This window comes from Gopherus flavomarginatus, chromosome 1 (genome assembly GCF_025201925.1).
Source record: "Gopherus flavomarginatus isolate rGopFla2 chromosome 1, rGopFla2.mat.asm, whole genome shotgun sequence".
Lineage (NCBI taxonomy): Eukaryota > Metazoa > Chordata > Testudines > Testudinidae > Gopherus > Gopherus flavomarginatus.
This window is the reverse complement of record NC_066617.1, coordinates 366,258,095-366,284,502: the sequence shown is the minus strand read 5'-3', so window position 1 is coordinate 366,284,502 and position 26,408 is coordinate 366,258,095. Positions and strand designations below refer to the sequence as shown.

The window sequence follows — 26,408 nt, the reverse complement described above, 5'->3', positions numbered from 1 at the left end:
GTCAGCGTCCCTCTCATCGGCTCTCCCTGAAGTGGGGTTTTCAAATTCACCACAGCAAATAACCCCACACAAATATTTCTCGTGTTCAGCCCAGTACTCACCGCCCAGGTACGCGCAGTTAAAATGGCTGCAGGTCCGGTTTGTGCTCCGGAGGACAAAGCAGTTACTCCTTTGTCCTTGGGGCATGTTGAATATCTCATGGACTGGGATTAACACTTCTTCATCGGGAGGACTGTATGAGAAGTTCCAGATCTTCACACCGAAGCACGTTTGGATGGTGAAGAGTGTGGGCGTGGCGCTTAGGTTTTTAGTGCTATATCTCTCAGCCACTTCTTCTTTAATAGACGAAGAGGCAAAGTGTCCAAACCTGATGTCACCTGATCTCGTGTGCTGAAAACCGGCAGAAACCCCCCGGTACACTGTCATATTGTACATCACATCACACCTCCCTCGTAAGAGCTGTGAAGCTCTTGTCAAGTAATAATGAAAGGCTTTGAACTGGAAACTGGCCATGTAATGAGCTCGAGATGTCCCAGCCCCTCTCACTGCCGCATTCAACTCACTGTGAAAGTCATTGTCAGTATAGGCTACTATGGCTCTTCCATACTCATCTTTAAAGCCTTTGGGGAGAGAAATTTCTTTTTTTACACATTCCCATTCTTTTTCTGCATTTTCCCACACTGTTCTAAACAGTGAGGACTTGGACTTTTCTTTCTCTAGCAGTTCAGGTGCAATTCCATCCATTTCTTCAGCACATCCTATATACTGGTCATCAAAAGCATCAGACATCATGCTCAGCTCCTCCTGACATTTTGCCTGGGACAATAAAGGATACAGTCGGTCACGTTAGCATTTATGTTACAATAGCACCCAGAGGTCACACCCAGGATCAGGGCCCCATTGTGTTCAGCCCTGTACAAACACACTAAGAGATGGCCTCTGCCCTTAGGGGCTTATCTCTAAATAGACAAGACAGAGGAAAGGGAGCGGAACATATAGGCTGAATCCTCAGTGTGCTGCATGGCAAATGTTATGTTCGGGGGGGGGGAGGGAGGACATACCCGAGGACCAGCGAGCCCTGTAATCATTGCAGATGCATGTTTAGTTTACTGGGGACTTTGTTAGTGTAACAGATATATTGTGTGCAGGTGGGAAGGGGGAGCTTAGGAAGAAAGGCAGGACAGGATACATTAATAGGGAAGACAAAGCCTGGGGAACAAGAGGCATGGGAGGGGGCTAGGAGGGACTAAAATTCCAATCCCACGGGGAATATCTAGAAACCACCCCTGTTTACCTCAGTGGGAGTCAGCGGGTTGCCATCTCTGTATGCCAGCCATGCACTGCATGCTCCAGGGTTGGTGGTGCCCATAGGAAGGTTCATCCAGGATACAACCCCCAAACGCACATGGAGGACAGCAACACCGTTGTGATGGGTTGTACAAACCCCACACTGGTTAACCGGGGGTTGACAGGAGTCTGAGCCCCTTTAGGCTGTGGGGTGGCACCTGGACGGTGTTAGGCACAACTGGTGATCAAACCCAGCTGGAGATGTCCCCTCTTGGGCTAAAGGCAGAGAGAGGCCTGCAGCCAGCACTGGAGGGCCCAGAGCCAGGAGGAGGCCTGGGAGGCTGGGGGCAGTGAAGCCTGTGACCAGAGGTGAGTTGCCTCAGGCCAGGAGGAAGCCGGGGGCAGTGCTGGTAAAGTCTAGGGGGCATTTGGACTGGAGTTTGAGGGGCTGCAGGGAGAGGTGGAAGACCTCGGCAGTCCCTCTCCTGGCAGTAGAGAGCAGAGAGACCTGAGAGGAACAGGGAGGCTTCTGCAGGGTGAGGAGGAAGCCTGAGCCAGGCAGAAATTGGTTTAATTTTGTTCTTTTGGTTTTGGATCCTATTGGGGGATTCCATGGGGGAGCCCTGTGAGCCCAGCCCTGAAAGAAGGGTGAGCCGGGAGAGGCTGTGCAGGCTGGAAAAAGACTGTGGTAGGCAGGGCCAGCTCCAGGCACCAGCTAAAGAAGCAGGTGCTTGGGGCGGCCAATACGAAGAGGCGGCCCTCCAGCCACTATAGGGGCGGCACGTCTGGGTCTTTGGCGACGGGTCCCTCAGTCCCTCTCAGAGCAAAGGACCTGTCGCCAAATTGCTGTGGAAGAGTGGAATGCCACGATCGCGCTGCCACGGCTTTTGGGTTTTTTTTTTTTTGTTTTGCCGCTTGGGGGTAGGAAGATATCCAGGGAGGCAGAAGCAAGGAGTCTGATGGAGCAGAGCTTGGCTGCTGGTCAGAGGGTCCCTGGACTGGAACCAGTTTAGTGGGAGGGCCTGGGTTCCCCTACCAGCCACTGCCAAATGTGGCATGGGGCCCTGATGAGACAAACACCTGTCCGGGGTGGTCTCAGTGCACTTGGTCTTGTCTCAGCAGGGGGGCTGTATCAGATGACCTCTCGAGGTCCCTTCCAGCCCTACACGTCTATGGGTCTAAGGCAGTATGGCTGCCAGCATAGCCTTGAGCAGAAACACAAGAAAACACATAGTGCTTCACTGGCAAAGCTCAAGAGTTTACCTGAGGGATTCCCAGCCAGGTTTGAAGACAGAAGTATGTCCAGGGGATCAGCAGAGGCCTCAGCATTATTCCAACATGCCCGGTGCAGCTGTAGGAGAATCCATCAGGAACATCAGGGAGATTTGAGGGGAAAGAACACATCAAATCAAACATCCTCCCCATTGTTTCACTGTGATCCGTTGTTCCACATTCAGTAACTGGGACTTCCCAGGCAGGAATTGCTATCTCACGGAGTGCAGCCCAGCCATAACAGATGTGGAATACAGTTCTCAGCTGGAGGGGTGGGGAGTAGTTGTGGGGAAATCCTGCTTTCACTTTCTAAAGGATTCTGGGGGGTGGAAATACTGTACCTAGTGCTGCTGTGTTTACTTGAAACTGCTGCTGCACAATACACAGAACCCGACAGACCCGGCAGGGTGAGCCCCCAAGAGAATGGGGCTAAAATAATGATATAACTGAACAGTTCAGTGCCTCACCCAAGTGCCTGGTCAAGTATTTGCTCAGCAACTAACTACCTTATACACTCTGCGCCTCGCTGCTCAGTTCTGCCCCAGGGCTGACAGGGTGATCCACGACTCAGACATCAACCACCAGGCTGATCGTAGGCCTCAAGGGAAGGAAGGGGGTGGGATGGGGAGGAGATGGAGTGGTGGGGAAGGGGCATGGAATGGGGAAGAGAAGGGGTTAGGGCAGGGATCGGCAACCTTTGGCACACGGCCCGCCAGGGTAAGCTCCCTGGTGGGCTGGGCCAGTTTGTTTACCTGCTGCACCTGCAGATTCAGCTGATTGTGGCTCCAGGCAAATGGGGGGCTGCAGGACGAGGGATGTGCTGGCCGCGGCTTCTCGCAGCCCCCATTGGCCTGGAGTGTCAAACCACAGCCAGTGGAAGCCACAATCAGCCTAATCTGTGGACGCGGCAAGTAAACAAACTGGCCCGGCCTGCTAGGGGGCTTACCCTGGTGAGCCACGTGCCAAAAGTTACCGATCCCTGGGTTAGGGGAAATGGGGGCCCAGCATTTGGATCCCCTTGGCAGCAGCTGGGGCTTCCCTGTTAAGCAGGCCCATCAGACCCTCACCCTGACAAGCCCCACCTCCCCTGCATCTGTACCACTCCAATTAGCGCCCCCAGACACCCTCCCCACTGAGCCCCAAGCACCTACACCTAGATCCCCACCCAAATGAACCCTGTAGATAAATCTCTGTATTAAGCATCTTCACATAACTTTCATATGATTTTCTATTATACCTCGCTATTTAACCTTGTATTAAGCCTATCCATATATAACCTCTAACTTTCATATGACTTTGTATTATGCCTCTTCATATAACCCTGTATTAAGCTATTTTCATACAACTTTGTATCAAGTCCTTTGATATAGGAACTTTGTATCAGATCCCTATGTAGAAAACTTTGTGTTAAGCCCTGGTATAATGTTATAGCCCCTAAGGATAGTTAAAGTAGAAGAAAAATATCTTTTTGCTTGGAGTAGAATAAGATCTCTTCCCCTTGCCCCTTAATCAGTTGCCCTGTTGAATGAATGAGGTATGCATGAGCAAGGTGTGGAAGGCAAGCACCTCCAGACAGCTAGTTGGGGAGGGGATGGAAGCCAGACCCAAGGACAATCAAACTTGTTAAGTGGGCCCACTAAAGAAGAGCAGACATATTGACGGCCTCGGGGAGGGATGGGGGGGTTAGATTCAAGCACCTTCTTTTGGAAACGCCCTCTTTGAACAGAACCTTCTTTTGGAAACAATCTCTTTGAATAGTATTGAGACAACACCCAGAAGGAAGCGGCATAAACAGGGCTGGATCCAGATACCAGCCTATCAAGCACATGCTTGGGACGGCATCTTGGGACGGGGCGGCACTCGGGGTTTGGTTTTGGTTTTTTTTGGTTCGGCCGGGCGGCGCTGGGGGGGGGCGGGGACTTGGGTGGCGCAGTGTGGTGCTCGGGAAGGGCGGGGGACTTGGGCGGCGCAAAGCAACGCTCGTGGGGTGGGGACTTGGGCGACGCGACTCTTGGGGGGGCGGCGCTCTTTGTTTTCACTTGGGGCGGCAAAAATGTTAGAGCCGGCCCTGAGCACAAAGGCCCAACAGACACAGATTTTGAATCTGGTATAGATTTGCATGAGAGGGAAGCTGCTATAAATGTGAAGAGTCTTGCAGAGGACCCTGGGTCTTGTCAGCATCGGAGCATTGATCCAGACAGGCAGAAGCCCGGCTCCACCTCTCCCCTATCTAACTCATCTGGCCAGTGAAGTTAAGGGGAGCAACTAGTTGGTAACAACAACAAGACGGAGTGTTTTTGTGCGTGTGTATGTGAGTGCAGGAGTGAAATATAGATCATATGCATATGATACAGTGTTGATTGATGCATGTATTACCAATGAATGTGGCGTTTGCCTTATTCCCCCTGAAAAGATGCTGTGCAGTACTTTAAGTACAAGAACCCCACCTCCCCTGCACCTAGACTCTTCCCCACCCCCCGCTGAGCTCCAACCACTTTCACTTGGTCCCCCCTTCAGACTCCCATTGCCCCTGCACCTAGCACCTCCCTGTGCATCCAGAGCCCCCACTGAGCTGCCTGCACCCAGACTTCCCCCCACAGAACCCTCTTACCCCACACACAGAACCCTTTTACTCCCATCTGGATACCCCGACACTAAGTCCCTCTGCACTTGGATCCTGCTGCCGGGCTAAGCCTCCCTGTCCACATCTGGTGTGCCTGGAGCAAAAGGGACAGAGCCCCAGGGTGTTTCTGTGGCGGGGTCAGGTTCAGTTTCACTGGCAAGTCTCCGTCCCAGGGGGGCGGGGGAAGCTGCAGGGTATTCTCCCATCTCAGTGGCCTGTGCTCCCCACTGCCATGGTGGAGCTTCCACATTTATTTATTATTTAAAGAAAATCAGAATTCTAAAATATTATGCACAGAATTTGTTGCAGAATTCCCTCAGGAATATGGGGCACTGTACAGCTGTGATGGTGGGACTGTGAAGGGGGTGCTGGACTGTAGGAGATCTGTGGATGGGGGAGCTGGGCAGGGGGTATGGTGTGCAGGGTGCTGTGTTATGTCAGCAGGAGGGGTCTCTAGGCAGGGGGGTCTGGGCATAGGGATCTGTGGGGGAAGTCTCTGGGTGAGGGGGCACTGGTATAAGGGCAGGGCACTGGGCCTGGGGGCAGTGTGAAAGGGGCATGCTGGCAGCACAGGGCTGGGCAGACCAGTGTGCGTCTACCAGTGTGGGGTTTGTAAACAGTGCCCTTGTGCTGGGCTGAGTGGGGCCACTCCTGCTGCGCTGCATCTCATTGCTCCCAACCGGCCTCTCACTCTGCTGACCGCCTCCCATCACATGCCCTATTTCCCCAATGGGCACCCACAAATATGTTTGGCACCGGGCCCATAAAAAGTTAATCCGGTCCTGCAGCGACCAAAGTAGATTTGTAACACTGGCTAAACCACAGTCCAACCTGCTGTCTAGAGATGAATGCAGCACAAGTGTCTGCAATGAGGTTACTGAGGAGTAAGAATTTAAAGCTGTTACTATACCTGACTTCCCCGAATGGCTGCGATTCCCTGGCAGGCTGCTGACCCAAGCAAGAGATGGCTGCAGACTAAATACTACAGCTGCAAATGTTTATACCACAGGAAACCGCCTGCCTTTAGCTAAGAAACCTCCCTGTTGCCTTTCACTTTCAGAATTAATGGAATTGTTTTAGCAATAAGGGGTTGAGCTAAATCCCACTGATGCCAGTGGAAAGACTCTCATTGATTTCAATGGGCTTTGGATCAGGCCTACACAGACTCGAAAGGTTACTATGAGCTAGACCAGAGGTAGGCAACCTATGGCATGTGTGCCAAAGGCAGCGCGCAAGCTGATTTTCAGTGGCACTCACACTGCCCGGGTCCTGGCTACTGGTCCAGTGGGCTCTGCATTTTAATTTAATCTTAAATGAAGCTTCTTAAACATTTTAAAAACCTTATTTACTTTACATACAACAATAGTTTAGTTATATATTATAGACTTAGAGAAAAAGACCTTCTAAAAACATTAAAATGCATGACTGGCACACGAAACCTTAAATTAGAGTGAATAAATGAAGACTCGGCACAGCACTTCTGAAAGGTTGCCGACCCCTGAGCTAGGGCAAGGGCTCCTGAGTATTCCCAATATCACCTATTTCCAAACGTATCCACAAAACTATCCCCTTTATCCTGTGAATCCTGTTCAAGGATTCTTTATCTCCCTGAGCCAGATGTTAAAGCCAAGTAAAGACTCCAAACACTCTGGTATTTTAGGGGCAACAGGTTACTTAAAAACCAAGGAAAACAACATTTAAGTGGAGGAACGGTTCTGCTATTGTGGGGAACTTTCCTGGCTTATACATTGCCCTGGTGAAGTGGGCTAGAGAAAGGATCTGAGTCTTCACTCCCACTCCCTTTACCCAGAGGCCTCCCTGACCTTGAGGACGCCCCTTCCACCCTTCCTGTGGGGCAGAGTCCTCATAACCCTGACAAGGCTGGGCCCAGGATTCCTGGGGGGCTCAACCACCGGTCTTGGCATGGTCACTTAGGACCGGGGCTAGGTTGTCCCCACTCCGGGGTGCTCTCTCCACACTGGACACTTCCCTGACTCACTGATCATTACATGTAGCTCAAAGCAAATAAAATTTATTAAACAGTAATCAATTGAAAAAAAATTAAGAAAAAATGAGAAAGGTGAAAGTAAAACCCATCACCCTGCTCTGTGGCACGGAGACATCACAATCAGTGTCTCTGGGATGTCAGGGCAGTTCAGTCTGTTCCTCAAAAGTCCCGGGCCCTGGCTATGCTGCAGGGATGCTGCAGGTTGGACACTTGCTCTGGCGGTGGCCACACGCCTTCAAGCTCTAGGTGGCAGGACCCTGCTTCCCAGCATCAGCCCCTGCCCCGTCGGGGTTACGATCCCCCTCCAAGTCTGGCCTGCAAAGCCTCTTGGCTGGGGGCATCTCCCTGCACTGGGCCCACTGCCCAAGGTCCCCCTCGCTCTCCCCAGCTGCTCACCACACCTGGCCCCGGACTGCTTCAGCCCAAGCTCCTATTCCAGCCCCAAGCCTCAGCTCCTGCTCCACTCTGCTGCCTCAGCACAGCTGCTGCTCTGCCTCCAGCTCCCTGGACTGCTTCTCTGGCCCCTCTGGCTCTGGTTGCTGCAGCTCTGCTCCCAGCACAGGTCTGCTCTGCAAGCTGCTTCTGTCACTCTGCTCCCAGCTCTGACCTGCTCCCTGGGCTGCTTCTCTGGCCCCTCTGGCTCTGGTTGCTGCAGCTCTGCTCCCAGGGCAGGTCTGCTCTGCAAGCTGCTTCTGTCACTCTGCTCCCAGCTCTGACCTGCTCCCTGGGCTGCTTCTCTGGCCCCTCTGGCTCTGGTTGCTGCAGCTCTGCTCCCAGGGCAGGTCTGCTCTGCAAGCTGCTTCTGTCACTCTGCTCCCAGCTCTGACCTGCTCCCTGGACTGCTTCTCTGGCCTCTCTGGCTGGCACAGCTCCACTCCCCAGCTCAGCTTGGGTCCCTGCTCTCTCCTTAGCTCAGCCGCACTCTATCTGTCCCAGGCAATTCCAGCTCACACCAAAGGACGGGACCCCCCCTGGCCTGCTGACTCTCTGATTAGCCTGCCCGCCCTGTCAATCAGGCTGACCTGGAGCATTGGCCTCTCCCCATTGTTCCTGGGGACTGTCAGTCTCATGGTCCTGATTTCCCATCAACCCCTCCCCTTTCTTTTAGTACTGGGAGCTAGCAACCAAAACCCCCCACTGAGTTTTAGTAAGGGGCCAACAGTCCCCTTGCATAGAGTTTTGACGTCCTACTGTAACTGGAGTTGTTAACTGATTGCCAATTAACCCAGCTTTTAAAATGTTCCTTTAGGACCTTTCTGGTACCAGACCTGAGACACCTGGGGTCTGACTGTCAGAGGGCTGGAGCCCACAACCCCAGCTGAAGTCAGTGGGAGCTGGGAGCACACCATCAAGTGACACGAAAGCAGAAGCTGCTTTTGGAAATGTTGCCCTAAGCACTTGTCTTTAACCTTTTTCTTGGAGGTCAGTGATTCCCACCCCTGCCCGCAGAGAATGGAACATTCCATCAGGGGGCACACTGCTGAGAATCCCTGCGGGAGAGGAGCCGACGGTTTATCATGAAAATGCCAAGAGACCTTTAAGTGCAATGTCAGCATCCAAGGCAGTTCGTCATTCATTGGCTGGAAGCACTTGGCATTTCTCTCCAAGAATCTGGCTCTTTTTTTAAAGTCTGGCCCATCAACTAGATTGTGCTAATTCTAATATTCCTCGATTATAACCCCATTAACTTGCAGTGCCGTGTCTAGACAGGGTGAGCTGCCATGGCCAGGCTCACCAGAGTTTGTCCCTGGAGAGCTCAGAATGAGGCTGAACATCCCACCCGATTGCAGTTACCTGAAACATTCTGCTTGTGTTTCAGCCAAGAGGACCCGACAAGATCGCGATAGGGTCTGGTAAGAACCTATTTGTTGGCGTTAATTGATTTGTGAAGCATCATTCTCATGTGTAACCCTTCTGCCCCTCTCAGTTGGCAGCAACAAGGGCCGGGTTCAGTATCCAGAGGTTCTGTTTCAATAATGCAATGCAAAACCAGCTCGAGCCCCCACCCAGTGACCTGGGACAATTACATACCACCCCCCGGGCACCTCTAGGAGGCAATACTTCCCCTCTCGCAAGCACAGAGTGTCATAAACAGATAGCTAAGGGTTAATGTCTCTTTCACCTGAAAAAAAAGTAACCTGAAGCACCTGACCAGAGGACCAATCAGGAAACCGGGTTTTTTCAACTCTGGGTGGAGGGAAGTTTGTGTCTGAGTTCTTTGTCTTCTGCCTGAATCTCTCTCAGCTAGAGAAGGATTTTTCTATTTCCTGCTTTCTAATCTTCTGTTTCCAAGTTGTGAGTACAAAGTGGGTTTTTTCTTTTGTATTTACATGTCTATAGTTGCTGGAGCACTTTGAATTGTATTCTTTTTGAATAAGGCTGTTTATTCATATTTCTTTTAAGCAATTGACCCTGTATTTGTCACCTTAATACAGAGAGACCATTTGTATGTATTTTTCTTTCTTTTTTATGTAAAGCTTTCTTTTAAGACCTGTTGGAGTTTTTCTTTAGTGAGGAACTCCAGGGAATTGAGTCTGCAGCTCACCAGGGAATTGGTGGGAGGAAGAAGTCAGAGGGAAATCTGTGTGTGTTAGATTTACTAGCCTGACTTTGCATTCCCTCTGGGTGAAGAGGGAAGTGCTTTTGTTTCCAGGACTGGAATTAGAGAGAGTGGACTCCCTCTGCTTAAATTCACGGAGGTTGCTTCTGTGTCTCTCTCCAGGAGCACCTGGAGGGGGGAGGAAGGGAAAAGGTTTATTTCCCTTTGCTGTGAGACTCAAGGGATTTGGGTCTTGGGGTCCCCAGGGAAGGTTTTTGGGGGGACCAGAGTGCCCCAAAACACTCTAATTTTTTGGGTAGTGGCAGCAGTACCAGGTCCAAGCTGGTAACTAAGCTTGGAGGTTTTCATGCTAACCCCCATATTTTGGACGCTAAGGTCCAAATCTGGGACTAAGTTATGACACGGAGTCCGAGTGTAGCAAAAGCCTTTTAATAAAGAAGGGAAACAATGTGGCATCATATTGGGGAAACACCACAAACAGGATTCATAACATAAACCATGATCAAAAGACCCACTCAGTAAGTTTTGGCAGTGTCCTTTTCCCCTGAGGGTCCTAAGTCCAATCACCCCAAAGTCCAACAACCCAAAAGTCTCTGTCCCTCGTCAGTGCCACCTCAGAGTTCAAAAGTTTATCTGCAGAGTTTTACCCCCCCAGCCTGGGTGGAAATGGGGGGGCAGATGGGGTGTTAAGGGGCACCTTATGTGGTCTGAGGCTGACCGCCCCGCCTCTCCGTGGAGTTCTGCTGCAGTCTTCACCACAAACAGCTCCACTCCACCAGCCACTCCGCTCCTCCAGCCAACCTGTGAGCCGCTCCAGCTGTCCACGCAAACTGCTCCACTCTGCTCGCTGTTCCGTGGGCCGCTCCAACCATCCCACAAACCATTCAGCTCCACTCCACTGTTCTGTGGGCCACTCCAACCATCCCACAAATTGCTCAGCTCTGCTCACTGTTCTGTGGGCCACTCCAACTGCTCTGCAAACTCCTCTCCTCTGCCAGCCACTTAGCAATAGATCTTCAGGCTCCCCCATTAGTTAACACAGCACTCAGCTCAGTAAGCTTAGCTCTTTTAGTGATTTCAGCTTGTTGTAGGGGAGCACCAGTGATGATGCACCATTGGCCCAAAGTGAATTCAGCTCAGCAGCCTCGAGCTAGACTCCTAATAGAATCAAAACTAGCTCTGCTTTTCAACTGTGGAGAGAGAGAGAAGAAGGAGCAGCAACTAGTGTTCCAGGCCCTCAAAAAGGGCCTGGACCATCAGATACACATACTAGTCCCACAACCTCTCTCAAGTCACTCGGTTTTGGAATACATGGCCCTTGTCTAGCAAGTGCTATTTAGTTGATGGTGAGACCCTCTGTCATAAAACAGTTTCATAGTCCTTCATTCACATAATCAGGGTAACAATACCTTATTCCTCCTGCACCAATAACAGAGAAATTGGGGATCCCACAGCTGTCAAAGTGACCATTTGGGGCTGCCATGGACTCATGCTAGGCAGGGTGGATGTGCCTATGCAAACAAGATCAGCCCCTGAAATACTTTTCCACACTTGCCATAACTCACCACCAGATGTCAGGGTAGAGCTCATCCTGACTCTGCTTGCACATGCATGGAAATTCTGAGCATGCAATCCCAGGACAGTCAGTGGGCAGGCAGGTGGGTAAACTAGCCCAGAACTGGGCCTTTGAGCTCACTGGTTAGAAATATCATCTTCTGAGCAAATTTGATATGAAAGTGACTGAGCGATATAGATATGGGACCCCACAAACTGTCCTGTTACAGATTCACCTGGCCGATTAAATCCGTCACATGTATTCATGAAAATACTCCGACTTAGTTCATTTCTGACAAGTCTTATACTGAAGTCATCAAAAGTTGGTACAAAAGAGCTAGCATGACAGGAATACAAGTAATTATTTATATAACAGACACCAATTTAACAAATCCCACCTGGAATAGAAGTATGAGCTTTCAATTCGATCTACTCATCGATAATGTATAATCAAAGCTTGCCCAGCGACACTCCCTCCATGTTCCTGGTTTCCCTTTGGAACGCTGGCACCGTGACACCGTGATTTGTGTTAGAGAGAAAAAGTGAGTAACACGAATAGGACAATTGAGAAACCAGCAAACAGCTTCATAGCAGCAACATGGACCAGGATGATGGATCCTCCGAACAGTAAATGGCTCAAAACACTGGGGAAGGCCAGGCCGCCTCTGGTAGCTGTTAATAGGAAGATGTAGATCAAACAATTCATAGGAAATTATTTCACTCTGAGAGATCCTTAAAGCTGGATACTGGTTTCCTTCCCAACAGCTACTGGAACCTGCTTATTGCAGAGACTCATTAATCCATTTCCCCTCAGCAGGACACTCCAGCCTGGGACATTCATCTCACTGGTGAGATTTCACCTGCTTCCTCCCTCCTCAGCCTGCTTGTTCCTTTGGTATCAATCATTAGTGAGCATGTTTCACCAAGCCAGTCCCAGAGACTCTGATTTGGACACTTGTTGATGCCACATAAGTGTTTTCCAGACCAGTTATGAATAATAAAGACATGAGTCTGTGGAACACTGACACCAGTAACACTATTTCTGTTTTGTTTTTTGGTTGGTTTTTTTTTTTGGGTGGGGGGTTATTGGCTTTAGGGGAAATGTGGAGCAGGGCAGAGAAGGCCCATTCTATTTTGTGGAGGATTTTGATATTTCAAAATTCGGTTTTGTTCTGACTTGGAATTTTAAAAAAAACCAACTTTTGAATTTTTCCACACAACGGAACAGAGTGTCGTTTCTGGGGCACTCTATCAAGCAGGCTGTCCCAGGGTCAGGGGCACTGGAAGTCCTGGGTCTATGACTCCTAGGCAGACCCCCAGTCAAGCTGCCAAGCAGCCAGGCAAGTGAGCTGGCCAGAACTCAGGCAGCGTTCTGACAGAACAGTGTCAAAATCAAATCACCTCTGCAAAAGGTTTAGAGTTTTACAAATTGTCAAATTTCAAGGAGAAAATGTTTTGTTGAGATTTTTCTGACCTGCTCTGGTAAAATAGTCCTGTTTAGTCCTTTGAGAGGATATTGTCCACTGCAAATAGAATGGGTCTAGTTATGAGAGGAGGGAGATGGAGACACACTTGTGGTGCTAGGATAGGGGATGTGTGTTCAGCTTATAGTTCAGAACACTGAAGATGAACCTTTAGTGCTCTAAGGGGTTATTCTCCTTAAATTTTCTTTTCTGAAATCAACTGTGCCTGGCATTGAGTCAGACGTGAAGGTTCTCAGATACCAGTCATGAGCTCCCTACGAGAACATGGATAAATAGACAGAACGTGCAGTTCATCCCACTTTTTTCTCAAGTTGTTTCCCTGCATATGACATGTTTGCCTGGTGGGGTTGCTCTCTGCTCTGCATTTTAATACAGAGGGCAAGTTATTGTCAAAACAATGAAAACAAAATGTTTCTTTCTTACCGGAGTTGTCAACACATATTTGGTTCTTCTCTCCTACGGTAGAAACAGAGAGAGTCAATGAAATGTGACCTCAGGTGGAATTTTCAACTCCATTCTACTATTTCCAAAGAAACATAGTAATTGTCAGACCGGATCCCACCAACAGGCTCCACTTAGCCTAGTGTCCTGTCCCTGTCTGAGGTCAGGCCCAGCTGCATTAGGAGAAGCTGCAAGAAACCCTGGAGTGGAATTACCTACACATCTGCACACTAGGCCACTGACTGCTCCCTTTCCCACAGCCTATGGATTTGCTATGCTGTGTTTGAGGAGCCACAGCTGCTCTACCAGGGCTCTGTACGGCGCATGTGTGTGTTGAAGACTCACAGTGATTTGGGGCCTTCACCTATCTTTCTAGTGCTCCCATCGCCAGGGTGTCATAGAATCATAGAATATCAGGGTCGGAAGAGACCTCAGGAGGTCATCTAGTCCAGCCCCCTGCACAAAGCAGGACACCTGCTGTCGTGGGTGTCTAGGCACCTTCTCTTTCCTCAGTGAGCGAGTGGGACCCAGTGTCCACCCACCCCAGCCCGAGCCCTCTCTAGCAGCAAGAGTCATGGCAGGCTGTCTCCCCCAGCCCTGGTGGCAAGTCCCCATGTCAGCATCCCTCTCATCAGCTCTCCCTGAAGTGGGGTTTTCAAAGTCTCCACAGCAAATAGTCCCACCCAAATATTTCTTGTGTTCAGCCCAGTACTCACCACCCAGGTACGCGCAGTTAAAATGGCTGCAGGTCCGGTTTGTGCTCCGGAGGACAAAGCGGTTACTCCTTTGTCCTCGGGACATGTTGAATATCTCATGGACTGGGATTAACACTTCTTCCTCCTCCTGAATGCATGAGAAGGCCCTGATCTCAACACCGAAGCATGTGTGGATGGTGAACAATGTGTCCATGCCAAATCTCTTAGCTACTCCTATATCAAAAGATGAAGAGGCAAAGTATCCAAACCTGATGTGACCTGATCCCATGTACTGAAAACTGACAGAAACCCCCCGGTACACTGTCCTTTTGTACATCACATCACATCTCCGTCGTAAGAGCTGTGAAGCTCTTGTCAAGTAATAATGAAAGGCTTTGAACTGGAAACTGGCCATGTAATGAGCTCGAGATATCCCAGCCTCTCTCACTGCCGCATTCAACTCACTGTGAAAGTCATTATCAGTATAGGTTATTATGGCTCTTCCATGCTCATCTTTAAAGCCTCTGGGCAGAGAAATCTTTTTCTTTACAAGTTCCCATTTTTTTCCTGAGTTTTCCCACACCCTGCTAAACAGTGAGGACATGGACTTTTCTTTCTCTAGCAGTTCAGGTGCAATTCCATCCATTTCTTCAGCACATCCTATATACTGGTCATCAAAAGCATCATCCATCATGCTCAGCTCCACCTGGCATTTTGCCTGGGAGAATAAAGGAAACATTCGGTCACATTAGCATTTGTGTTACAATAACATCTAGAAGTCACACCCAGGATCAGGACCCCATTGTGCTCGGCCCTGTACAAACACACTAGGAGATGGCCTCTGCCCCTAGAAGCTTACCGCTAAACAGACAAGACAGAGGAAAGGTGGGAGAAAGGGATGGAACACACAAGCAGAATCCTCAGGGTGTTGCTTGGCAAATGTAACATTGGCCCCTCAGTTTTGGGAGGGAGGAGTAGGATGAGTGTTATGGATTTGTAGCTGCCTTGTAATAATTGATTAATACTGTCTGTTGCCCTGGTTCCTGGGGAAAAGAAGCAGGGGTGGATAAAAGAGGTCTGGGAATGCAGGTGATCAGAAGATCTGTGTCGGATTTAACAAGGAACACTCAGGGTACAGCTACACTTGCAGCTGTCCAGCACTGGGAGTTAAACCTGTCTTTGTACAGCTGAGTAGGGAAAGCACTGGAGTCTGGCCACATGGACAGCTGCCAGTGCACGGGCGTGGCCACATTTGCAGTGGCATTGGGAGCGGTGCATGATAGGTAGCCATCCCAGCATTCAAGTGCTGCAACATGCTTTTCAAACATGGGGGGTGGAGTGTGACAGGGAGCGTGAGGGGAGAGAGAGTGGGTTTTTGGAGCCAACACTGTGTCAGCACCCTGCCTTGCAAGTTCCAACCCTTCTCCCTCCTCCACCCCCTCTCACTCACAGAAAGCAAACAGGAACTGTTTGGTTTTTTCTCACAGACCAGATAAGCAGCCGCTTGCCAAAAAGGATCCCCCCCCCCGCCCGTTCCTTCCCCACCCCGCCTCTCTCTTCAAGCAAACATTAGTTGTGGGCATTCCAAATGGAGCGCCCCCCCCCCCCCACCTGCCACTGCTCATTCACAGCAAACAGTAGCTGGGTTTGGTTTTTTGATAAGCAGCTCCCGGAGCCCAGAGTTCACAATAAAACAAGGAGAGGAACCTTCACTTAAAAGGATTATGGGGAGTTTCTGGAGGTCAATCACCCCGTTTACACTGGAGCACCAGTGTCTCAGCCACTCTGCAGCAGCTGTTATTCCTCTTGGGGAGGCAGAGTATCTGCAGCGCTGTCGCCACAGAGATACAGCACTATATGAGCCTTGCCAGTGTGGACAGGGAGTGAGTTACAGTGCTGTGGGCAGCTTTATTGCGCTGTAACTCTCAAGTGTAGCCAAGGCCTTTGTGAAGAGGGGAGAGGACGTTGTTCAGGGGAGCCAGGCTGAGGTGCAGGCAGAGGTGAAAGTAAGCCAGTACGGGCCGGTACGGAGGACCGGTGAGAAAAGGAGACTGACTGAGGGAGGGAGAGAGAAGCCTGCTCCCTGCATAAGAATAGTTTAAACTCAGCTGTTCCCTGATGGTTCAGCCCCCAGGGCTAGGTTTCTGGCACCCTTGTTAATTTCACTCACAGTAGCTGGGGGGAGGGGGTCGAGGGGAGGGTGTGTTTGACCATGGCAGGGGCAGTCCTTTTCTGCCCCCGGGATGAGAGGATCTCTCCAAAACTAATATACACAACAAATACAAGCATTTGGCTGCACAGTTTAAATCCAGAGCTAATAAAAGCAGATGGAAGGGGAAAACTCACTGTCACATTGGTTTCTCGGCTCTTCCCTCCCGCTCCTCCAGTCAGGCTGCAGACAAGGCTCTGCATTCCTCTCCCCTCCCCCGCCCCCCCACCAGCAGGGGTTTTCCTCTAGGCTCTAGCTTGCAGTAGGGAAACTGGCTGAGATGCCTGCTGCTGCTGCCTGCAAAAGAACAGTTCAAACCCAGCTGTTCCCTGTGCAGTTCAGTGCCCAGAGTTAGGAGCTGCTTCTGGCATCCTTGTTAATTTCACTCACAGTTGTTGTTGGGTGTGTGTGACCATGGCAGGGGCAGTTCTTTCTGCCCCCGGGATGAGGAGATCTCCTAAACACAATCAAAATCAGGAACAATTTCCAAGTTCAAATCTATCCCATTCCCTCCCCAGCAGAGGATCATGCTTGTGATGTCCAAACTGCTTGCAGATCCTCTTTGAAATGTTACTGTTTAAAAAAAACAACACAAAAAACATGGAGAACATGGTGGAAAGATGTGTCATGATGATTAGGATTTATTTTGGGCAAAGCAATTTTGCTAAAGCAACTAAAGATTCACAGGGAAAGCAAATAGCCTCCATAGACAAAACCACAAAGGGATTGGAGGGGAAAACTGAATATTCAGGAAAATTGTTGAACCTCCTTTGAAAAAAATAGTAGTTTTCATACCAATCCACCCTCTTGATACATTGATTTAAACACCTGAAATGTCCTTAGGACATTGGGTGCAATCTCAGATCTCTTTTTGTTTTGTCCTGCCTGCAGAGTGCAGAGGCTGAAATTGACAAAACTTTCTCTAAATATCTTGTATATTTCATGAAGGCTATTCCAGTTGTCCTTCATTCACCCCTGACTTCCCCTCCCTCCTGGCTCCCTCCCTGGCTGGCTGGCTGTGGTTTTTGCCTTGGTTACTTACTCCTTGGCAGACCTAGCCCAGCGGCACCTGCTGGCTGTCTGCAGGCAGCAGCCCACAGGGGTCGGTTGCTGGGGTTGCTGCTGGTTGGTGGCAGGCTGCAGCTGCATTGTTTGTGACACATTCATACACATACACATACATACAGTGTGTATTTCTATCCCGTGGGGAGGGCGCCAGTGCCCTTTTGAGGGGTGGGGGGACACGGGAGACAGTATTTCTACTGCTCCAGAGGTGAAAGTAAGCCGGTGCAGTCCGATACGGCGTACCGGCAAGAGCCAGTATGCCATGCTGGACCACATCGACTTCCACGGCGGGGAATGAAAGAGATCCGGGTTGCCCGCGGCTGCGGGCAGCCCAGAGCCCTTTAAATCCCGGCTGTGGCTCTGGCAGCCAGGCTGGGGCCAGGATTTAAAGGGCTCAGAGCTCCCCGCAGCTGTGGGCAGCCAAGAGCCCTTTGAATTCCGGCCACAGCTCTGGCGGCCGGGCTGGGGCCAGGATTTAAAGGGCTTTGGGCTTTCCTCAGTGGCAGGAGCTCTAGGCCCTTTAAATCCCTGCTCCAGTCCCGCAAAGCTCGGGGTTCCCCCTGGCGGCCAGAGCACCGGGCCCTTTAATTTGCCCCTGAGCCCCGGAGGGCTCCCAGCCACCTCTGCAGCTGGAAGCCCCTGGTTGATTTAAAGGCTCTGGGTCTCCCAGCCACAGCTGGTGCCCCAGGGCCTTTAAATCTTGAGAGGCCACGCCTCTTCTAGATGAGGCCACGCGCCCCTCAGGACTCCGGTAGTACCGGTAAGTCCTGTAAGTTACTTTCACCCCTGGGTGCAGATCCTGAGAACCTGCCTACATTAGCCCCAGGGGATGGTAGCCCTTTAGGTAAGACCGATGTGAGTGTGGACTGTGGGTTGTTTTAAAAGTCAGTTTCTCTAAACACTTTGTTCTTACAGTAAACTGAACAACACTTTGTCTGGTGTCAGCAGATACCCCACTGGGCCCCAACTCCTGAAGTGACAAACCGCAGGGACCTGAACTCAGCCAGAGCTGCTGGGTAAGCACGATGGACACACAGGTACCGCAGCCCAGGGCCCTGTCTGAGAGTGGGAGATTCACAGGATTCCTGCCGAGGAGGGTAAAAGCACAAGGACTGACACCCGAAAGGCTGCACTCAGAGACCAGCGAGCCACGTACCCGGGACAGAGGTGTTTTTAATTTACTGGGGTCTATGTTAGTGTAACAGATATATTGTGCGCAGATGAGGGTTAGGAAGAAAGGCAGGAAGTGATACATTAATAGGGAAGACAAAGCAGGGGGAACAAGGGACATAGAAGGGAGGGAGCTAGGAGGGACTGAGATCCCAATCCACTCCCACGGGAATATCTAGAAACCACCCCCATTTATCTCAGTGGGAGTCAGTGGGTTGCCATCTCTGTATGCCAGCCATGCACTACATGCTCCAGGGCTGGCGGTGCCCATGGGAAGGTTCCATCCAACCCCCAAATGCACATGGAGGACGGCAACACAACGCCGTTGTGATTGGTTGTATTAACCCCACATTGGATAACCAGGGGCTAACAGGAGCCCGACCCCCTTTAGGCTGTGAGGTGGCACCTGGAGGGTGTTATGCACCACTGGTGATCAGACCCAGCTAGGGACGTCCCCTCTTGGGCTAAAGGCAGAGAGAGGCCTGGAGCCAAAACTGGAGGGCCCAGAGCCAGGAGGAGGCCTGGGAGACTGGGGGCAGTGAAGCCTGCGGCCAGAGGTGAGTTGCCTCAGTCCAGGAGGAAGCCAGAGACAGTGTTGGTAAAGCCTAGGGGGTGTTTGGACTGGAGTTTGAGGGGCTGCAGGAAGAGGGGGAAGACCTCGGCAGTCCCTCTCCTGGCAGTAAAGAGTGGGGAGACCTAAGGGGAACAGGAAGGCTCCTGCAGGGTAAAGAGGAAATTGGTTTAATTTTGTTCTTTTGGTTTAGGATTGAGCTGGGGGATTCCACGGGGGAGCCCTGCGAGCCTGGCCCTGAATGAAGGATGAGCCAGGAGAGGCTGTGCAAACTGGAAAAAGGCTGTGATAGGAGGATATCAATGAAGACGGCAGTAAGGAGTCTGATGGAACAGACCTTGGCTGCTGCTCAGAGGATCCCTGGACTGGAACCCAGTTTAGGGGGAGGGTTTGGGTTTCCTACCAGCCACTGAAGAAGGTGCCTGATTAGACAAACACCTGTCTGGGGTGGTCTTGGTGCTCTTGGTCCAGCCTCAACACAAGGCTGTACAAGATGACCTCTCATGTCCCTTCCAGCCCTACAAGTCTATGGCTGCCTGCATAGCCTTGAGCAGAAACACAAGAAAACACAGTGTTTCACTGGCAAAGCTCAAGAGTTTACCTGAGGGATTCCCAGCCAGGTTTGAAGACAGAAGTATGTCAAGGCAATCAGCAGAGGCTTCATCATGGTTCCAACATCCCTATGCGGCTGCAGGAGAATCCATCAGGAATGTAAGTGGAGATTTGGGGGGAAAGAACACATCAAAACCAAACATCTTCCCGATTGTTTCACTGTGATCCGTTGTTCCACATTCAGTAACTAACTGGGATTTCCCAGGCAGGAATTGCTCTCTCAGGGACAGCAGCCCAGCCATAATGGAGGTGGGTTTGACCCTGAAATACAGTTCTCAGCTGGAGGGGTGGAGAGTAGTTGTGGGGCAATCCTGCTTTCACTTCATGGTGATCACATTTCCCTAAAAGACTTTGTCGGAGGGTAGAAATATGATCCATAGTGCTGCTGTGTTGGCTCGAAAGTGCCGTTACACAGCACAATACACTGAAACCAGCGGCCAGGCAAGCCTGTCAATCAGCTCCTAGGGAATGGGGCTAAAATAATGACATAGCTCAATATTTTAGTGCCTCACCCAAATGCCTGGTCAAGTGTTTGTTCGACAACTAACTACCTTATACACTCTGCACCTCGCTGCTTAGTTCTGCCCCGTGGCTAACAGGCTGATCCTAGGTCCAATGGTCAGAGCCACACGGCCCTGTCAGAGACACAAACAAACAGGTCTCAATCACCTGGCCAGGTCAGGGACCCAAACCCCAGCCACATGGAGACAAACAGCAAAGAGACTAGCACACAACTCACCAAGTCCCTTTACCTCCATGCACCAGATCCACAGCTACACCCTGCAACGCTCCCCTGCTTGCCTCTTCTGTTCGCCTGCTGAGCTGATCCCTTGTTTAGAGGATACGTTGTAGAGTTGGGTCAGTGGGGGTTGATTTTTCTGGCCAGGGAAAGGGAGACAGGCATTGAAATTTGGAGACTAGATCCTGGGGGAGAACCAGTGACATGGAGATTAGGGGGTAGCAGTGTCTTGCTCAGGGAAAGCAAAATTAGGGCCAGGAGTGAGAAGCAACAGGCTTGGAGTGTTTCCTGGAAAGTTTAATAGGCAGCAGGTTTAAAACAAATAAAAGGAAGTTCTTCTTCACGCAGCGCAAAGTTAACCTGTGGAACTCCTTGCCTGAGGAGGTTGTGAAGGCTAAGACTATCACAGGGTTTAAAAGAGAACTGGATAAATTCATGGAGGGCAAGTCCATTAATGGCTATTAGTCAGGATGGGTAAGGAATGGTGTCCCTAGCCTCTGTTTGTCAGAGGGTGGTGATGGACGGCAGGAGAGAGATCACTTGATCAATACCTGTTAGGTTCACTCCCTCTGGGGCACCTGGCATTGGCCACTGTTGGCAGACAGGATACTGGGCTGGATGGACTTTTGGTCTGACCTAGTACGGCCGTTCTTATGTTCACCTAACACCTGGAAATGCCATCCCTCCTCTGCCCTTTGCCCATAAAGGAGAGGGTATGTGGCGGTGCTCTCCCTAGCATGGTATAGCTTAGGGGTTGGCTTGGTGTAGGCGACTGCTGAGTTGTACCTGGGGTGATTGAATGGATGTCAGCACAGAGTGAATGGGTACAAAATGTAGCGGTGTGATGTGTGTACCGAACAGGTGGGTGGAAACTGAATCTGAACATGTTTCATATTTCTTTTAAGAATAATGAGCCGGGTAATACTTCTTCGTTTGAAATGGATCTTCCACATTAGTTTGACATTGCCAGTGTAAGCAGGGTCTGCTGAATTCTTCCCTGACAGCTAGCTGGGATGGGGAGAGACTTCCGGAGCAAAATTTATTTACATAAACACACCTGCTCTGCTTAGATATCCAGCAGACAGAATGCTGTTGCTCAAAATTATCAACTTTGGCTGGGGTTGGGTTACAGATCAGTGGGGAAAGTAACTGAAATACATGGATTGTATTTTCTAAATGGACAACCTACCCTAAATTCTAAATGACTGAGGGACAATGTTCTCTCATTGCTATATTTGCTTTCCACAACCAACTCTCTGTATAACTTTTAATGAGTGATGTACCTGGATACTTGGATAGTAATATCTAAACTGTATTCTTACATTTGTTCACCTACATTTGGGTTATTGCTGATTATGCACTATATGTATCTTACGACTTGAAAAACAAACTTTGTATTTATGGATAATCTAAGCCAAATGTACAGACACTCTTTTCTTAACCTGTGAATTATATAATTTTTTAACATTGGCTTTAATAAAAAAATTTAAAACTGAATGCAGGGGTAGTGAAATGCTGTTACTAATATTGGTGGTATTATTGTAATGCAGGGAAGCAGGACTGTGCTTAACCTGTTACAAATGAGGGAGTCACCTTCAGATGAAAGAAACTCCTTAAGCCAGGGGCTCAAATGCCAGAGCCTTGGGAAAGTAAAAGGGGTAGGGACAGCTGTCTCAGCTAGGAGGTGTGCAGACTCTCCCTAGAAGTCCCCAGACTGGTTTGACCTGTTGCGCCCCACTGTTCAAAAAAAGAGCTAAATAGGCTTCTTTAGGAGCCTCTATTGTTATTTTAAATGCTCAATCAGAGCAGAAAGCAGTTGTGGTAGGACTGTGTTTCTGCCCAGCCTGCTGGGAGCTAAACATCACTGAGAGCTGAAATCACTTGATATGGGGCAGTGTCTCTGCCCAGCCTGCAAACAGCTGAAAATCACTAAGATACTGAGGTGCAGAGGTCACAGCAGAGAGGCTAGTGGTAGCACAAGGTGACTGACAGTCAGCTTGTGACCGAGTGGCTGGTGAGGCAGTGAGCAGAGCAAGCAGCCAGCAGGGTGGCTGGCAGAGAGGGTTAGCAAGTGAGTGCCCGAGCAGCGGAGCCAGTAAGGTGCCTCTATCCCCCCTCCACCCAGGGTGGCAGATGAACTCTGCAGATGCACCTCTGAACTCTGGGTCTGCACTGACCAAGGACAGCAACTGTGAGTGGGGTGCAGAGAAGGGTCGGGCATGTGATAGGGGCCTTTGACTTGCTAGACTTAAGAAGCTGAGGGGAAAAGACACTGCCAAGCTTACTTGGGGGTGGGTCTGTTCCTTATGGTTTATCTTTATAAACTCTCTTTGCAGCATTTTCCCAAATTAACACCAAGTTACTTCCCTTTTTAAAAAGTTTCTTTTCTATGCTCAGGCTCTGTGCTCGTGAGTGGGGAAGTTTTGCCTCTCAGAGGCACCCGGGTGGTGTATAATGTTCCCATGTTACTGGGTGGGGGCTCGAGCCAGTTCTCTGTTGTATCAATGGAAAGGAACCCCTAGATACTGAACTGGGCCTTGGTTGCTGCTGGCTTTGCCTGGCAGAAGGGTTACACCAGAATATATCTGAGCTTTGACATATTTTGGGGGATACAGCCACACTCTCAGTGCTTCATATTTTCTTTTTTAAGGCAGGATCCCCTTTTGAATGTAAATCCAAATAAATGCCTGATTCTCAAGGAGAGAACACTACATTCCCACTGTAAAACCCCACATTTGTGTCCTTTTCCAAACCTCAGATTGATTTTTTACACACTTCCTCTATCTGTCTCAGCCATCTTGCTGTAGCACCAGTAATGGAGTTGCTCTCCAAAGACTCCATTGACTATAACTTCGCCTGGGGTTTGTAGTAGAGTTTAAGGCTCTGCAAAATACTTAATACAGTTCCAGACTGTGTTACGTTTTCAGACATCTTCTCTAGGGCTGATGGGAAAACTGTGGATTTCACCAGCCCCAGCCCCTAGAAATTCAGTAAAATATCAACAAAATGTGGATAATTTTCATTCTGTTACAAGATTTTCTTCCCCCTAATATAGTCTTGCCTCAGCATGGAAGCATGATGTAGGCCTTGCTGGAGCCCTAGGCCCAGCTAACAGTGTGAACCAAAGGCTGTGAACCAGAGTAGGCCTGACCTGGGCAATATAGCAAAACACCAGGTTCTGGATAACACCAAATTAGCATGGTCCTGACTGGAGATGATGGTACAGGACACCCAGAGTTCTCAAGTAACAGCATGAACATGTTCCTAGAAGATGGTGCAGGCAGGGCCGGTGCAACCATTTAGGCAAACTAGGTGGCTGCCTAAGGCGCCTCGTGGTTGGGGGCGCCTAAAAGCCCCCTCAGGCGAGGAGGTGGAGGTGAGCTGGGTGGGGGGGTGCATGGAGAGGGTTGCCTGCAATAACTAGGGGCGGGGCACACAGGGGAACAGCTCCCCACCCCAGCTCACCTCCGCTCTGCCTCCTCCGCCAAGCACACAGCCTAGCTCTAAGTCTCCTCCAATCAGCGCCGCAAGCCTGGGTGGGGAGGAGAATTAGAGCAGTGCTGACGTGCTCAGTGGAGGAGGCGGAGCCGAGGTAAGGTGGGGCGGGCTACTCAGGCAGGGTTAGTTTCTGCAGGAGGTCTCCCTAGGCAGGGTTAGCTGCCGGGGGGGAACGGGGGGGAAGTCTCCCCAGGCAGGGTTAGCTGCCATGGGGGGATGGGAGGGGAAAGGGGTTAGCTGTCGCTGTGGAGGGGGAGGTAGCTGCTGCAGGGGGGGCTTCCCAGGTGTGGGGCTGAGTTAGCTGCCGTTGGGGGGCAGGGTTAGCTGGGGGGGATGCAAGGTGGAAGTTTCACCTAGGGTGCAAAACTTCCTTGCACCGGCCCTGGGTGCAGGAACATGCTGATCCTGAGTAAGATAAGGAGGTGAGGATTATCCTTTTGCTAGCCAATTCCAGGGGTAGTGCAGAAGGCAGGAAAGTTCCCTACAATAGCAGGACCATTCCTCCGCTTACACTTACACATATGGGTGTGTCTAGACAGGAGTTTTGAAGTTCTAATTTCAGTGGGGTTAAGGTCAGCCATGAGTGTGGGGGAGGGGACGCAGTGGTGACCTTGCCCAGCTACATCAGCCTAAAAACTACAGAACCCATTACAGAGGAAAATAACAGATACAAAACTGTCCCGGTAAAAAGATGTGGGGAGGCTTTCAGTGATTTTGCTCCATAGTGAGCCAGCTCTTACTCTGGCTGTGAGAGGACTCAGTGGGGGGGGATCCAGGTGCAGCTGGCTGGGGCTTGTGGGGTGGGAATCCGGGTGCAGGTGGCTTGCAGAGATCAGATCCACAGAGATCACTCGGATCCATGGAACTTAAGGAGTTCCATTTTTGAGAAAGAAAAATTAAAGAGAAAACCTCAGGAGGTGAAGGAAAGGAACAATGTATCTATTGTAGGTAACACTTTAGAAAGAAAATTGAGAAGGAAAATAGAACAGTTGGCTCAGGCACAATGAGCCTTATCCCAGGAGAAAGGGATTAGTGAGAAGTTAAGACAAAGAGTAAGTAAACAAGACATGTCACAAACCTACCCGCAGTTGGGCCGCTTATTACAAGAAACTCAGGGAAGTGTATCTGTTGCTGTGAAGGGCTGTAAGGAGGCAATTCTAGAGAACAGGACCTCTCCGGAAAGGTGAAAGTCTTTGCAACCTGAAATACCAGCAAGTAATTTTGATACCTTTAAGTCAATTGAGTCAGAAGGAATAATAAACAAGTGGCATAATTCATTTTGAAGCTGATACGCCCATTATACCCCAAGCCACTTTAGAGCCAAAACCAGAATCTCATAGACTCACAGACTCCAGGACTGGAAGGGACCTTGAGAGGTTATCGAGTCCAGTCCCCTGCCCTCATGGCAGGACCAAATATTGTCTAGACCATCCCTAATAGACATTTATCTAACCTACTCTTAAATATCTCCAGAGATGGAGATTCCACAACTTCCCTAGGCAATCTATTCCAGTGTTTAACTACCCTGACAGTTAGGAACTTTTTCCTAATGTCCAACCTAAATCTCCCTTGCTGCAGTTTAAGCCCATTGCTTCTTGTTCTATCATTGGAGGCTAAGATGAACAAGTTTTCTCCCTCCTCCTGATGACACCCTTTTAGATACCTGAAAACTGCTATCATGTCCCTCTCAGTCTTTTCTTTTCCAAACTAAACAAACCCAATTCCTTCAGCCTTCCTTCATAGGTCATGTTCTCAAGACCTTTAATCATTCTTGCTGCTCTTCTCTGGACCCTCTCCAATTTCTCCACATCTTTCTTGAAATGCGGTGCCCAGAACTGGACACAATACTCCAGCTGAGGCCTGACCAGCGCAGAGTAAAGCGGAAGAATGACTTCTCGTGTCTTGTTTACAACACACCTGTTAATGCATCCCAGAATCACGTTTGCTTTTTTTGCAGCAGTATCACACTGTTGACTCATATTAAGCTTGTGGTCCACTATGACCCCTAGATCTCTTTCTGCCATACTCCTTCCTAGACAGTCTCTTCCCATTCTGTATGTGTGAAACTGATTGTTCCTTCCTAAGTGGAGCACTTTGCATTTGAGAAGAAATCTCTACAGACAGGGCTGTCCTTAGGATTTATGGGGTCCTAGGCAGTATTATTAAACTGGTGCCCCTATGCCGGATGGCAGCCCAAGCTCACAGCCTGGTGGGGGAGGGGGAAGAGGGACTTGACAGCAAAGGATAATGAGATGCCCAGCCTGCCTCATGGTGGCAGAAAGTCACAGTTCCCTGCAGAGACTTCCATGCACTCTCCCTCATTCAGAATGGACATGAAGAAAGTACCTAATTAAAAGCACTAAAATTTGGGATTAAAAAATGTCAGTCACAGGTTTTTTGATATGCCCTGAAGTTTGTCAGAGATTTATTTGCAAAAACTTCATAGTAAGGGTGAGTCAGCTGTCCTGCTGAATACAACATTACATATAATGGAATACATGATGCAGCTCTTCTCTGTTTTACATTTTCTTCATCGGTATTTCTAAGTTGAATTTATATTTTAAATGTATTCAAATCTTAAGCCAGCACTCCAGATTACTACATATTTAACTCACTGAAA

General features: G+C 49.8%; 2 protein-coding genes across 13 annotated transcripts in view; one reads left to right on the top strand and one right to left on the bottom strand.

Moving 5' to 3' along the window:
- LOC127033113 (ecto-ADP-ribosyltransferase 5-like) overlaps positions 1 to 19,534 on the top strand; it is a 95,726-nt gene extending 76,192 nt beyond the window's left edge. The window contains exons 1-3 of one of the 2 annotated variants that reach the window (XR_007769041.1): positions 4,472 to 4,831; positions 8,440 to 9,043; positions 18,147 to 19,534. The gene's annotated coding sequence lies outside the window, so the exon portion shown is untranslated. Of the gene's footprint in view, positions 1 to 4,471; positions 4,832 to 8,439; positions 9,044 to 18,146 lie in introns of those variants that run through there. The other variant, XR_007769036.1, reaches the window with a different exon arrangement.
- LOC127044971 (ecto-ADP-ribosyltransferase 5-like) overlaps positions 1 to 26,408 on the bottom strand; it is a 74,357-nt gene that overhangs the window by 41,910 nt on the left and 6,039 nt on the right. The window contains exons 2-6 of one of the 11 annotated variants that reach the window (XR_007772639.1): positions 19,541 to 19,627; positions 13,946 to 14,642; positions 13,212 to 13,244; positions 11,703 to 11,976; positions 10,164 to 10,940 (exon numbers count right to left, since the gene is read on the bottom strand). Coding sequence is in view for 10 of the 11 variants with exons in the window: in XM_050940398.1 (XP_050796355.1) it covers positions 13,021 to 13,244; positions 13,946 to 14,642; positions 19,541 to 19,627 (1,008 nt within the window). In the remaining variant the exon portion in view is untranslated. Of the gene's footprint in view, positions 1 to 101; positions 817 to 1,294; positions 1,506 to 2,550; positions 2,639 to 6,092; positions 8,416 to 8,599; positions 8,670 to 10,163; positions 11,977 to 12,078; positions 13,245 to 13,945; positions 14,643 to 16,270; positions 16,431 to 19,540; positions 20,152 to 26,408 lie in introns of those variants that run through there. The other 10 variants (XM_050941104.1, XM_050940593.1, XM_050940975.1 and 7 more) reach the window with 10 other exon arrangements.